This window comes from Scyliorhinus torazame, chromosome 6, assembly GCF_047496885.1.
Source record: "Scyliorhinus torazame isolate Kashiwa2021f chromosome 6, sScyTor2.1, whole genome shotgun sequence".
NCBI lineage: Eukaryota > Metazoa > Chordata > Chondrichthyes > Carcharhiniformes > Scyliorhinidae > Scyliorhinus > Scyliorhinus torazame.
Genome location: NC_092712.1, coordinates 114,778,631 through 114,793,564, shown reverse-complemented (window position 1 = coordinate 114,793,564; position 14,934 = coordinate 114,778,631). Strand labels below are relative to the sequence as shown.

Below are 14,934 nucleotides of genomic sequence, written 5' to 3'. Positions count from 1 at the left end.
GAGGAGTTTTACAAGAGGCAGTGGACGGGACGAGCTGGAGGCCTGGGGGGGGGGGGGGGAGAGAGAGCTGTGTAAGATTAAGGGTGACTACGGGTAATCCCTGATTTATTTTTGTCATTTGTTTATGTAAACATGCGGGTTGAGGTTTGGGGGTTGGTGGGTAGATGGGATCGTTGTTATTATGGGGACTGACATATCTTGCTGATTATTGTTTATCGTTGATGGATGTAAATGTGGGAGAAAATGTGAAAATGGAGGAGAATAAAAAAAATTTAGAAAAAAAAAAAGAAAAGGTACCTCCGGAAGGTAACCCAACAAAGGAATCTGGGGGAGAAAAGATGGCAGAGGTGTCCCCACGCATCCCGTTAGAGATGTTGGCTGCAGTGATGGCGCAGGAGTTGGAGATGTTTGGCAGGCAGATGGATGGTCAATTTAAACGACAAGGAAAGGAGATTAAAGTGTCATTCAAAGCCACCATCGAGGAGGCATGGGCCCGATACAGGACCATCTGGGCAAGATGGTCAAAGCTGTGAGGAAGCAAGAGGAGGCGCTGAAGGGCATGGAGGAGGCCTTGTCGAGGCACGAACTTGTTTCCAACGAGCTTGTCTCGTTGGAAGCCGAGATGCTGCTCATGCGGACAGGAATAAGGGCCTGAAGGCTAAAGTTGAAGATCTGGAGAACAGATCGAGGCGCATGAATCTCAGGGGTGCTTGCCGGAGGGAGTGGAGGGCCCGAGACCAACAGAGTACTTTTCAGAAATGTTCTCTCGATCGGTGGGAGGAGATTAAGTGTTCTCCGCTCCTGAATTGGACAGGGCGCATCAGGCTCTGCGGCAGAACCGGCGACCGAACGAGCCGCCGTGGACAGTGATTGCCCAATTTCCCAGTCACCAGAGGAAGGAATGGGTCCAGGCGTGGGCCAAGAAGAATTGGCATATTGACTGGGTCGGGGACACTGCGCACATCTATCAGGACATTGGTATGAAACTGGTGAAGCGGAGGGTGGCCTTCAATAAAGGGAAGGCTGTGCAATAAAAGTGTGCGGTTTGGAGTAGTGTACCCAGCGAGGCTGAGAGTCACGCTGGACTTGAAGGGTCACTATTTTGACAAGCCCGAGCAGGCTGAGGCCTTCATCAAGGACAAAGGACTGTGATTGGTTTGAGGACGCCTAGTGTTATGTCTTTGCTCTTGTTTTTCTTGAGAGATTGGTGAGGGGATTTTTTCTGGAAGCCAGTGTCATGGGGGATGGTACAGCAGGAGGATAAATATGGAAATTGGAGAGAAAGAGAAGCATAGTAAGGATGTTGGACAGCATGGTAGCATGGGCAGCACGGTAGCACAGTGGGTCACACTGTTGCTTCACAGCTCCAGGGTCCCAGGTTCGATTCCCGGCTTGGATCACTGTCTATATGGAGTCTGCACGTTCTCCGTGGGTTTCCTCCGGGTGCTCCGGTATCCTCCCACAAGTCCTGAAAGACGTGCTGTTTGGTAATTTGGACATTTTGAATTCTCCCTCTGTGTAGCCGTACAGGCACTCGAATGTGGCGACTAGGGGCTTTTCACAATAACTTAATTGCAGTGTTAATGTAAGCCTACTTGTGACAATAAAGATGATTATTATGTTGAAATTTGGACAAGGGGGGGGGGATAGGCTTGAAGGATAGAGTTGTTGGCCTTTGCTTTGATTGTTTTTGAGCTGGACCTGGGGGGGGTGGGACCTGGATAGCACTAAAAGGAAGGCAAGTGATGTGGGGGAGGAGCCAGTTTGACAAGGCTCGATAAGTCTAGAATGTCTGTGCGGTGAATGTAAATACAGTTAATTCATCAGTTATGTTCTGTTTGTAAATACAGTTAATTCACCAGTTATGTTCTCTGTTATTAACCCTGTGGGTTGTATCTGTGGGCCATTGTATGGCTTCACCCACAGGGGGAGATGTTGGAGGATGTTGGAGCATGCACGGGGTCCGCCCATGGCCCCACCCCTTTGAAGGAGTAAAAGAGTAGCTGGCCTGTGGGACTGTCCTCAGTATGTACCAGTCGCAGGCAGGCAAAGTTGATAGTTCATTAAAACCACTATTTTACTCCGACAGGAGTCCTTGAGTGAATTGATGGTCGCATCAATTGAATTAACTATCTGAACAAAAACGATTATGGAGTCAGCCCTCAAACCTGACAGACTGGAGCTCGATCCACAGGCCGCGGAGGCGAAGGAAATTTTTTCACACTGGCTGCGGTGTTTCAAGGCCTACCTTGCCACGTCGTCGACGCCATGCGTCACGGACGAACAAAAATTGAGTCTCCTCCACACATGAGTGAGTCACCACATTTCTGTGCAAATTGAAGAGGCCATGTCGTATACCACCGCTCTCGCAATCCTCGAGCGCATCTACGTGCGGCCTGTGAACGAGGTCTATGCGCGACATATTCTCACTACTCGACGCCAACGCCCCGGGGAGTCACTTGACGACTTTCTGCATGACCTCAAAGCCCTCGCGCGCAACTGCAACTATCAGGGCGTTACAGCCACTCAGCCCATGGAGCTCGCCGCCCGAGACGTTGCGGGGGTCAGATCAAATTACGTGCGGCAGCGACTGCTCAAGAAAGGGGCCCAGGACCTGGACGAGATGGTGAAACTGGCGACTTCACTGGAGGTCACTTTCCAGAGCCTCACTGTATTTCCGGCCGAACACTCGACCCCCTCGTGGGCTCCCGACCAGAGACTACACCAGGCCTGTGCTGCGCACCCACCCGCTCATCATGGGGGGTTGCCTTGTTATTTGTGCGGCCAGCCTCAACACCCTCGACAGCACTGCCCGGCCCGCAACGTGCACTGCAACAGTTGCTGCCGAAAAGGGCACTTCACCAAGGTCTGCCTCGTCAAGCCTAAGCACGCAAACTCTCAGACTCGGACTACCGACTCTCAGGCCCGCAGACCTCGCAATGTGGCAGCGTGCCTGCCGACTCTGACTCCGCACAGCACATGCGACTCACGGGGGCCGCCATTTTGGCCATCCTCCCCCACGCGGCCGGCGACGTGCAATCCATGGGGGCCGCCATCTTGGACGCCATCTTCCTCGACGCCCGCCACTCTTGATCACCGGGGGCTGCCATCTTGGATGCCATCTGCTACGCTGCTCGACGCGTCCGACCTGCTCGGACAGTCACCGGGGGGCCGCCCCAGCACAGCCGACCACGCCGCCGGTTACCCTCAACTCAGCGCAGTCACCTTGGACCAGTCGCGACCCAAGCACCTCAAGAGCTCAATGATGGCCGTCTGGGTTAATGGGTTCGAGACACCTTGCCTGTTCGACTCCGGGAGCACCGAAAGTTTCATCCACCCGGATCTGGTAAGCTGCTGCTCGCTCCCGATATTCCCGGCGCAACAATCAATTTCCCTCGCCTCCGGGTCGCACTCGGTACAAATCAGAGGGCGCACTATGGTAACCGTAGCGGTACAGGGCGCTGAGTACACTAATTTCCAGCTGTACGTGCTCCCAGTCCTCTGCACCCCCCTCCCTTTAGGGCTTGATTTTCAATGTAATCTCAAGAGCCTGACGCTTAGCTTTGGCGGACCCCTGCCCCCACTCACTGTGTGCAGCCTAGCCACTCTGAAAGTCGACCCTCCTTCCCTCTTCACTGCTGATTGCAAGCCAGTAGCTACTCGCAGCAGGCGATATAGCATGCAGGACAGAATATTTATTAAGTCTGAGGTCTCTTGTGGGAAGGAGTCATAGAGGCCAGCAATAGCCCCTGGCGAGCTCAGGTGGTGGTCATCAAGACGGGGAGAAGCTCCGGATGCTTGCTGAGTACAGCCAGACCATTAACCGGTTTACGCAACTTGATGCGTACCCCCTTCCCTGGATTGCAGACATGGTCAATCAGATCGCTCACTACCGCGTGTTCTCCACGGTGGATCTGAAGTCTGCATACCACCAGCTCCTAATCCGTCCGGAGGATCGCCACTACACGCCGTTTGAGGCTGACGGCCGCCTTTTTCATTTCCTCCGGGTCCCTTTTGGCGTCATGAACGGCGTTTCGGTATTCCAACGAGCAATGGACCGAATGGTGGACCAGTACGGGCTGCGGGTCACATTTTCGTATTTGGACAACGTCACCATCTGCAGCCATGATCAGCAGGACCACGACGCCAACCTCCACCGATTTCTCCAAACCGCACTTCTATTGACCAGATAAGGCCCACCTGGTGAAGGCGTCCCGGCCCTTTGAACGCCTCAGTATCGATTTCAAAGGGCCCCTCCTCTCGAATAATTGCAATACCTACTTTCTAAACATTATTGATGAGTTCTCCCATTTCTCGTTTGCCACCCCGTGCCCCAATATGACAACCTGTTATCAGAGCCCTGCACAGTGTCTTCACCCAGTTTGGTTTCCCCAACTACGTCCACAGCGACAGGGGCTCGTCATTCATGAGCGACGAACTGCGTCAGTACCTGCTCAGTAAAGGCATCGCCTCGAGCAGGACTACCAGTTACAACCCCCGGGGAAATGGACAGGTGGCGAGGGAGAACGCAACGGTCTGGAAGACCATCCTACTGACCCTACGGTCCAGAATCTCCCGGTTTCCTACTGGCAGGAAGTCCTCCCCGATGCACTCCATGCTATTAGGTCCCTCCTTTGCACTGCCACAAACCAGACTCCTCATGACTGCTTGTTTATTTTCCCTAAGGGGACTATCTCAGGGGCCTCGCTCCCACCCTGGCTGATGACACCGGGTCCGGTTGTCCTCCGGAAACACGTTCGGACCCATAAGTCCGATCCCCTGGTAGAGAGGGTCCAGCTCCTGCACTCAAACCGGCACTACGCATATGTTGAGCACCCCGATGGTCGATAGGATACTGTCTCCCTCTGAGACCTTGCGCCCGCAGGCTCCGCCACCACTACGTTCACAGTACCCCCCGCGCTGTACCCCGCTCTTTCTCCCATGCCCAGCGCCCCCACGCCCATTTGGCTCCCGCACTCCCTTCCACCCGGCACACCAGTCCGCAGGAATGAAGCTCAGGAAGAGCCGCTCCCAGAGTCCACCCCTGGGGCTGCACCGGACCCACTTCCCCAGCCACCTGAAGCGGCTGCAACACCAGTGCTTCTGCGGCCGCAGCGTACGATCCGAGCGCCGGACCGGCTGAACTTGTGACCCATCACCCCCGCCGGACTTTATTTATTTATTTTTTTTTTTACAGGGGGTGAATGTAAATACAGTTAATTCACCAGTTATGTTCTATGTTTGTAAATACAGTTAATTCACCAGTTATGGTCTATGTGATTAACCCTGTGGGTTTTATCATAGATTATCATAGAATTTACAGTGCAGGAGGCCATTCGGCCCATCGAGTCTGCTCCGGCTCTTGGAAAGAGCACCCTACCCAAGATCAACACCTCCACCCTATCCCCGTAATCCAGTAATCCCACCCAACACTAAGGGCAATTTTGGACACTAAGGGCAATTTATCATGGCCAATCCACCTAACCTGCACATCTTTTATCTGTGGGCCATTGTATGGCTTCATCCACAGGAGGAGATGTTGGAGCATGTACAGGCTCTGCCCATGGCTCCGCCCCTTTGAAGGAGTATAAGAGTAGCTGGCCTGTGGGACTATGTACCAGTCGCAGGCAGGCAAAGTTGACAGTTGATTAAAACCACTGTTTTATTCCGACACGAGTCCTTGAGTGAACTGATGGTCGCATCAGTCTGTTTGGGAGGGGGTTAGATGAGTCAGCAGGCAGTTTGTCGGGGGTGGGGGGCAACATGACCAGGGGATTTTCTTTATCTCACCCATTGGCTAGGGCAGGCAGTGGGCTTGGGGCCGAGGAACTGGTGGTGAAGGTATGATGCATCATGGTAGTAATGGCTGACCCAAGGTGGGGGTTGAGATGATCTGACAAGGTTAATCCCCTGGAACACGCGAGGCCTGGGGGAACCAGTAAAAGGGGGGGGGGGGATGGAGGGGAAAGGGTTTTTGCACATTACAAGAGTCTGGGAGCTAACGTGGTGAATTTTAAAGGGACCAGACTAGGCTCCGGAAATCCTGGGGGAGCCAGGTGTTTCAGCTGGGCTTTGATAGTCCGGCCCGGGGCTGGTGAACTTAAATAATAGGAGAGTTTGTTTCCATGTGGAGTGGGTTATAACTGATCAGGGTGGACGGTACGTGATGGTGGTTGGGGCATTAGAGGGGAAGTCGATGGTTCTAGTGAATGTGTATGCCCGGAATTGGGATGATGAACTGCTGGCTACAGTGCCGGATTTGGATTCCCACCAATTGATTTTGGGGGGTGATTTAAACTTGGACCCGAAGGTGGATCGCTCCAGGCTGAAATCTTTGCTCCTGGTTGGGGTGGCGAAGGTATTGGCTGTATTTATGGAGGAGACGGGGCAGACCCGTTGGAAGTTTACGCACCCTGGGGAGAAGGAGTTTCCATTTTTCTTCGGTATACAAGACTTATTCGAGGATTGATTATTTTGAGTTGGACTCTTCTCGCTGGGGTGAGGAAGGCTGAGTACTTGCCAGTGGTTATTTCCGATTATGCCCCACATTGGATGGACCTGGTCTTGGCGGTTGGTCGAGAGCGCCGTGGGGGTGGCGGGTAGAATTAGGGCTGTTATTGGATTTGGGGTTCTGAGCGACGATTGAGGACCATACAGGGATCTGTAAAACATAATGATAATGGGGAGGTCGCTCTCAATTTTGTGGGAGGCTCTGAATGTGGTGGTCAGGGGAGAGATCATCGCATTTAAGGCACGCGTGGACGGGGAGGCGAGGGAGGAGTGACCAAAACTGATGGGTGAGATTCCAGAGGTGGATTGTAGGTTTGCGAGGGATGCACCCCCGGAGCCTTCGACATGCAGGGAAAAACTGTAAATGCAGCTTGACTTGTTGTCAACAGACAGGGCGGTGCGGCAATTGAGGTGGGTAAAAGGGGCGGTGTATGAATATGGGGAAAAGGCCAGCCTCACCAATTAAGGTGGCAGGAGGCAGCCAGGGAGGTTGTCCAGGTTAGGGATTTGGAGGGTAGGCTGGTCTCCGCCCCGGATAAGGTGAATGGAGTGTTTCGGGCCTTTTAAGAGAGGTTATATAGGTCGGAGCTGCCAGAGGATGAACGAGGATTGGCAGAGTTCCTTGGGGGGGGAAGAGGGGTGGGGTTTGGAGTTTCCCATGGTGGGGGAGGATTCGTGGGAGGAGCTGGAGGCGCCATTCGGCATAGAGGCGATTAAGGCAGCGTTGAAGCACATGGAGGCAGGGAAGGCACCAGGGTCAGGTGGGTTCCCTGTGGAATTTTGAAAGGTAAATAGAAAATAGGAGGCCATTCGACCCTTTGAGCCTGCTCCGTCATTCATTATGATCATGGCTGATCATCAAGTTCAATAATCTGATCACGTCTTCCCCCCCATATCCCTTGATCCCTTTAGCCCCAGGAGCTATATCTAATTCTTTCTTGAAATCACACAACGTTTTGGCCTCAACTACTTTCTGTGTTAGCGAATTCCACAGATTCACCACTCTCCGGGTGAAAATATTTCTCCTCACCTTAGTACTAAAAGGTTTACCCCTGATCCTCAAACTATTACCCCTAGTTCTGTAAGTTTTCGGATCAGTTGGGTCCGTTCTTGCTGGACATGTATAGGTACTCTTTGGTGCTGTGTGCCCTCCCACAGATGTTGGGGCAGCCCCTCCCAGAGATGTTGGAGCAGCCGTCATCTCACTGCTCCTGAAAAAGGATAAGGACCCCACAAATTCCCCGGATCTCCCTGTTAAATGTAGATGCCAAGGTATTGGCATTAAAGTTGGAGCCTTGTCTCCCAGAGGTAGTGAGGGAATATCTGACGGGGTTCGTGAAGGAGTGGAAGTTGTCGTTGAATGTGGTGCCCACCCCCACGGCCAGGCCGGCACTGGAGATAATTCCATCATTAGACGCAGAAGCCGTTCGACCGGGTGGAGTGGTGGTACCTTATTGCATGAAGAAGTAGTTTGGGGTTTGGACATGCGTTTGTGTCGTGGGTGCAGTTACTGTATGCAGCCCCATTTTCTAGCATTTGCACCAGCATCATGAGCCCAGGGGTATCGATTGCATCGGGGTACGAGGCAGGATGTCTCCCTTGTTGTTTGCGTTGGCAATTGAGCCGTTGGCTATGCTTTGAGGGCCTCAAATGCATGGCAGGAGATCATTAGAGGTGGTGTGGAACATTGGGTGTCGTTATATGCAGATGATTTATTGCTGTACGTTAGGGACCCTGGGGTGTCTATAGGAAATATTGTGGGTATTTTGCAGAGCTTTGGTGCCTTCTCCGGTTACAAGTTGAACATAGGGAAGAATGAGTACTTTATGGTAAATGCATCGGGGTGGAATTAGGAGTGTTGCCGTTTCAATTGGCAGGGAATAGTTTTCGATACTTAGTGGTCCAGGTGGCGATGGGTTGGGCACGCCTTCAGAGGCTGAATTATACGAGCGTGGTGGGTAGAGTTAAGACAGACTTGCCGAGGTGAGCTAATCTCGTTATTGTTGGCGGGCCAGGTTCAGTCGGTTAAGATGAACACCCTGCAGAGATTTGTATTTGTATTTAAGTGCCTTACAGTGTTCCTTCCTAAGTTGTTTTTCTGAAGGGTTGAGCAGCTTACTTCTTGATTATTTGGGCGGGTAAGGCCCCGAGGATTCAGAAGGAAGTCCTCCAGATGAAAACACAGGGTCTAGCGCTGCAAACTTTGCTGCCCCATTATTGGGTGACCAACGCGGAGGCGGTGTTGGGATGATGCAGGTACCTGCGTGGTCTCTGGGTTCAGATGGAGTCAGGGTCATGTAGGTGGACAGGTTTGGGGCACTGGTAACAGCGCCACTTCCATTGGCACCGGCAAGGTACTCAGCGAACCCAGTGGTTGTGTCCACACTAAAAATATGGAAGCAACTCCAGCAGCATATTAAGTTGGGGGCAGCTTCAAGGTTGGCTCCCATTTGTGCCAACCACCTACTTGAGCCGGCAAGGCTGGATGCCACATTTGGTGCATGGAGAGCGAAAGGGCTGAAGAAAGTTGGTGATTCATTCTTGAAGGGGTAGTTTGCCAGCCTGGAGGAGCTGCAGGAGAAATTTGGGCCATTAGGCTCAGACATATTTAGGTACCTCCAGGTGCAGAACTTTGTTCGGGTTTTTTTTTTTGATTTCCTGGTGGTGCTACCATCATCCTTAGTGGAGAGGACTCTCTCCTGTTTGGGGTTGGAGGAGGCCAGTATACTGATTTGGTCCTGTTCTAAGCTTCTGGATTTCCTTTATTAACACCATATCAGCGATCCTAAATATTGGGTTAGAGCCTTGCCCTTTGGTGGCTATTTTGGGGGTTTCGGATGTGCTGGAGCTGTGGACAGGTGTGAGGGAGGATGTCCTAGCTTTCGCCTCTTGGAGGCGCGGTGGCGGATCCTGTTGGGCTGCAGGTTGGCAACACCGGCGCGTGCTTGGGGATTTGATGGGAGTTTTTGCACCACGAGAAGGTCAAATATACTGAGGGGCGGAGGTGGAAGCCGTTCACATTGCATTTCAGAGTTGGCCGCTGTTGGCTGTTGGGGAATGACTAAGTGGGAGGGGGGGCTTATTTTCTTTTTTTGTATTTCACGGGTTGGAAGGTTGTGTTGGGGATTTATTTGGAGTTAGTCTGTTTTGTAATTTTGTACAAAATACTAAAAATTTAATAAAAACAGTTCCCAAAAAAAGTGAATGTGAAACCTTGCTGCGTTATCCTTTGAGCTATCAAATAAAAGTTTGAATTTCTTTAAAAAGTTATCTGCCTCCATGGAGATCATAACAGGATACACACCATCAAAATTGAGAGAACAGGTTGATAAAAATATTCTATTTTATAAATAGAGACAATATGGACAGCTTTGCTCCCATTTTTGCCAACAGGTTATTCTGTGAGTCCGGTGGTTGTATCCATTTTAAGGATATGGAGGCAATTCAGACAGCATTTAGGCTGGGGTCTTTGTTGAAGTTGGCCCCTATTTGTACTAACCACCTGCTTGGCGATACTGGATGCCATGTTCGGGGTGCAGGGAAGGAAGGGGTCAGAGAAAATAGGAGACTTTTCTTTGGCAAGGCGATTCACCAGCTTAGAGGAATTAACGGGGTTGAACTCATTTAGGCATCTCCAGGTTCGGAATTCAGTGCAGAACACTTTCCCAGAGGCACCACCGACATTGCTAACGGAGAGGATCCTTTTATTTGCGGGGTTGGAGGAGATTAATAAGTCTGGAATCTATGGGCGGATCCTATCGGAAGAAGTAAGCTCAGTGGCTGGAGTGAATACGAAGTGGGGGAGGGGGGTCTGCAGTAGCTGATGAAGTGTGGAGTGAGGCCCTTCGCAGAGTGAACTTCACGTCCTCATGTGTGAGGCTGGGCTTGATCCAGCTTAAGGTAGTGTTCAAGGAGAGGTTGAGTAGTTTTCCCGCCCCCGGAGGTGGACGATAGGTATGAGCGGTGTTCTGGGGGCCCAGCCAACCACATGCACATGTACTGGTCCTGCCCCAACCTTGTGAGATTTTGGGTCTCCTTCTTTAGCACCATGTTGGACATTTTCAATATCGAACTGGAACCCTGTCCTTTGGTTGCCATATTTGGTTGTCAAACTTGCCAGGGCTGCAGACGGGACGGAGGCAGATATCCTTCCCTTCATCGCGTTGATCGGCTGGAGGCAAGTCCTGCTGAGGTGGAGGTTCCCAGCCTCACCAACTGCCCTGGCCTGTTAGGGGATGTAATGGAATTTTTATACCTAGAGAAGGTTATGTGCATGATGAGGGGATCAGTTGATGTGTTCTACCGGAGGTGGCGACCTATTATTACTTATTTCAGGGAATTAACCATCGTCAGTTGCTTTGGGGGGCGTGGATTGACAACTTTAATCAAAATATATTTAAAAACGTAGAGATAATATAAAGACAGAGGTAATTATAAACTTGAACAAATCATTGGGTAGGCTACAGTGAAACAGTGTGTTCAGTTTCACAAGCTTCAGGACATACAGCAAACACAGAAAATATTTACTTTAGCGACACCAGTTAAAAATGTCTTCAGTTTGGAGGACAGATGAGAGACATGAGGAAATCTTTTCAATCAAACTAAAAGTTAACAAGAGATCTGATAATTGCTCATAATTACAAAGGACTTAATAAGGTAAATAGATAAAAGTTATGGTCTGGCACATTCGTAACCACAGAATATAAATTTGACCACTGAAAGAATTAAGGGAAAAGATGGGGGATTTTTTAAAATCCAGAGCATGGCAGATTCCTAGAATGCCACATCAAAAACAGCGTGGAAGCAAAATGTTCAATAGCAAATAGCTTTTAAAATTTAAAAAAAAATCAAAGGATACTGGTCAATCTTCTGCAGTGTTACACTAAGACAGCCAAGATTAAACGTAGCCTACAGATGAAGTAGTGAAAAGAGAATATTTGGATTATGGGCTCCAGATGCAATTCAAATTCCACAATAAAGTTGTTTAAAAATGTTTTAAAAAACCAAACTTAGATTTTATGTTTTAAACAACAAAATGTGCAGTTATCTAGGATGTAGGAAGCAGAGGGAGTTGAAACATAAGAATTTCCCTGCAGCATAGACTGAAGAGCTGAATGACTCAAAATTGAGATGAGACTGGATCACCACGAACAGGAGGATATAATTACAGTGTGACGAGTTTACATACTCAGTTTGCATTATAAATGTGACCACAGGAATTCGGAACAACAAAAAATTGTTACCAAAGTGTAACAAAAATGTGACACCACGATGAAAACATTACAACAGGACCATTTCAAGGTTTTGTAGACAGGAAGTGGGTGCAGATTGAAGATTTTGAGGAAAGAATAAGGACAATGGTCTGCTCAGTAAACTGCTCTTTCAGAAAGCAGCCATAGGCTTTATAGGTCAGAAAGTTACCTTTTGTGCTGTAAAATGTTATAAAATAAAACAATTTGCTTAATAACTCCTTCCAGGCTGGTGTTTTGCAACGGTCTGTATATCAGGTTGGCAATCACTAAACAGTAGCAGTTGTCTTTATAGACTATTTAAATTATTGACTTTATTTCACCTACCTCCTTTTAGAGCCCTGCTCAGTTGTTCCATCTTTTCTTTGGCAGTTTTCAGAAGACGTTGCTCTAACTAATAAATGACAAAAAGGGCCTATTTTTATTCGATTCAAAGTTGGCAGTTCTAAAATAAAAGTATTCTTTCCGTAACATACCTTATAACTATGCTCGTGGTTTTTAAATCTTGTGTAGTAGTGCATAAATCTGTCAAGTTCCTGAAATTTCTTGTGCTTTTTCTCAGCCTGAAACAGAAGATATATTTTCTGACTTAAAAAATCTCAGGAATCGGTTCAGAAAATGTATACAATGTCTACTGAAAAAGATTGAGATAAATTTTAAAAGAATTATTCAATATTAAATCCAAAGTTAAGAGAAATTAAAAAGTTAAAAGGACAAGCTAAAACATCAAATTTAAAAGAAAATAATAATTGAAAAGTTTAAGATTTTACCTATGATCCATTTTGGATTGTGCATCTTTATAAAAAGCATATTTAGTCTACCATACTATGTTGGAAAACTATTATCACAATGTTTCTCTATTCCTTCATGAGCCCCATCACCCCATGTCCTTACTTAACACATGACTAAGCAAAGAAGAATGAAGAAGTCTTGGAAGACAAGAACAAACCACAGAATCTAGAAGGAGACAATCACAATAAGAGGTATACTGAAACCATTAAAGCATTCATTTTATTTCCCACTTAAATGCGTACCTCAGCTGTCATTTCCTTGGACTGTTCTTCAACCTGTTGGATGACTTCATATCGAGTGCATCTATAATAGCCTCCAGTGGATGAGCTGTGCTTTTTCCATTCTTCCAAACAAATCCAACAAAAATCATATTTGCACTGTGGAGAAAGACAGCAACCTTGGATTTTTCCTCATCCCACTCTTAAACATCAAATATTTCTGCAAACTTATCAAAGAAGCAATGTAACCATATGCATGAAAAAAACAGGTGCTTCATTAAATATACTGAATATCAAATTTAAATAATTCCTTATGAATAACACAGTCAATGACTTTCAATGTACACCTGCCACAATATTACTTCTACAGGCTTTAATGTGGCATTACAAATTATCTTTTTAAAAAACCTCATGCATAACCCAAAAGCAAAAACACTGTGCACTTATTTATTCGGACTTCTGGCATCAAATTTCAAGGTTCAGAATTCGGATGAAGAACCAGTAACGTGCAATGCTCTCTCAAAATTAAATGTAATTAAATACAATGAGAAATTATCAGGATAAATTTCAAAGCAAATTCACAGAAAAATTATGACAAACTGAAAGTTTTTAGTACAACTCATTCAGTATGGGTCTGCGCTCAACTTATAAGCATTTCATGCTCTCCAAAAGGTTCACATATGATCAGTGACTGTGCTACCTTAGCTAGGGGCATCCATCAATTCACGTGTCTAGATAAGTTAGTATAATTAAACACAATATCCTATTCAGCAACACTGCTGCATGAACAGAGAGATGCCTATCCAACCATGGTTGCGCATGATATATTCCAAAAACTACTTGACAATGAAGTTGCTACATTTAATTAGGCACTAAATAGGTAATGGCCTACCTATTTGGCACAAAGCCAATTTATTTATGGGAATCTGCAACTAAATGCAAGGAAAAATATTTGATTCTGTGATATCAGGCAATATTATTTTGAGTAAAAACATGGAGTAACTCTGGCAAAATGGGGAAACAAATGAAAAGGAAAATAAATAAACAGTGAGCAGAAATTTGTTTTGAAGGACCATAAATGAGGAGCTGAACATGGCGTCCAGTGTGGAAATTATGACGAATTTGCTTATTTGTTTAATTGTATTAACTATTTTTGTTACAAAAAGCCAATTTAAGGACTTGTGCTTGAAATGAAATATGCCAATCATTTTGTCAGATTAAACAGATAATTGAATAAAATCTCACAATATACTTTGATGTCCGCATAAACACAAAAGTGTTAACATAATAATAATCTTTATTATTGTCACAAGTAGGCTTACATTAACACTGCAATGAAGTTACTGTGAAAATCCCCTGGTCGCCCCACTCCGGTGCCTGTTCGGGTACACAGACGGAGAATTCAGAATGTCCAATTCACCTAACAAGCACATCTTTCGGTACTTTTTCCCCAACATTTGCCCAACATGCATGGTGTGAAACATTGCTTAGATTGAGCAGAGCAATTTCTCTGTGTCATTTTACATTGCTTACCTTGGCACATTGCATGTGATTGCAGCCCTCATTCTTTTGAATTGGAGATTTGCAGTTGGCGCATGGTTTAGAGTTAGACAACAACCATAGACAGTTGGCAGCATCTTCAAATGCTTCATTTACACCAGCAACTATTATCACAACAGAGTATAGTTTGCAAAATAAAAGAAGCAATTATCAACTTTGATTACTATCTCTAACCACTTGAAACATTGAACATTGCAGAAAGTTATGTTACATATATATTTTAGGCCATTACAACATGAAATTTCCTAATCTTAATTATGTTGCCATGGGAAATGTCAGTGAGGGCTCAAGAATAATTAAGATTCAAATTCATCCAGGCTACTGTCATGCGTTTGCGGAGTTTAAAACATTGACAGATAATCAACTGCAGGTTGGCTATCATAAATGTGAATTTCCTACAAAATAATCAGGTGGATAAAACAAAAAACAGCATTTTGCTTTTCATAAACCTGGGCACCAAATCCCAAAGAACGGAAGTAAAGTTGAATTTGTACAAAGCATTATTTAGGTCCCACTGTGTTGTATGACCTCCCCCATTATAGTAAGGGCATTACAGCCAGAGTGCATAGTTCAAATTTTAAGGGATGGTGCCAGGAATGTAAAGC

The 14,934-nt window shown here is 47.1% G+C and overlaps 1 protein-coding gene across 2 annotated transcripts in view; it reads right to left on the bottom strand.

Annotated features, from left to right (window-relative positions):
* The window catches only part of LOC140424963 (ankyrin repeat and IBR domain-containing protein 1-like), a 100,300-nt gene that overhangs the window by 7,472 nt on the left and 77,894 nt on the right, over positions 1 to 14,934 (bottom strand). For both annotated transcript variants that reach the window (XM_072508696.1, XM_072508697.1), the window contains exons 11-14: positions 14,303 to 14,433; positions 12,794 to 12,928; positions 12,236 to 12,322; positions 12,087 to 12,153 (exon numbers count right to left, since the gene is read on the bottom strand). In XM_072508696.1, the coding sequence (XP_072364797.1) occupies positions 12,087 to 12,153; positions 12,236 to 12,322; positions 12,794 to 12,928; positions 14,303 to 14,433 (420 nt within the window). The remainder of the gene's footprint in view (positions 1 to 12,086; positions 12,154 to 12,235; positions 12,323 to 12,793; positions 12,929 to 14,302; positions 14,434 to 14,934) is intronic.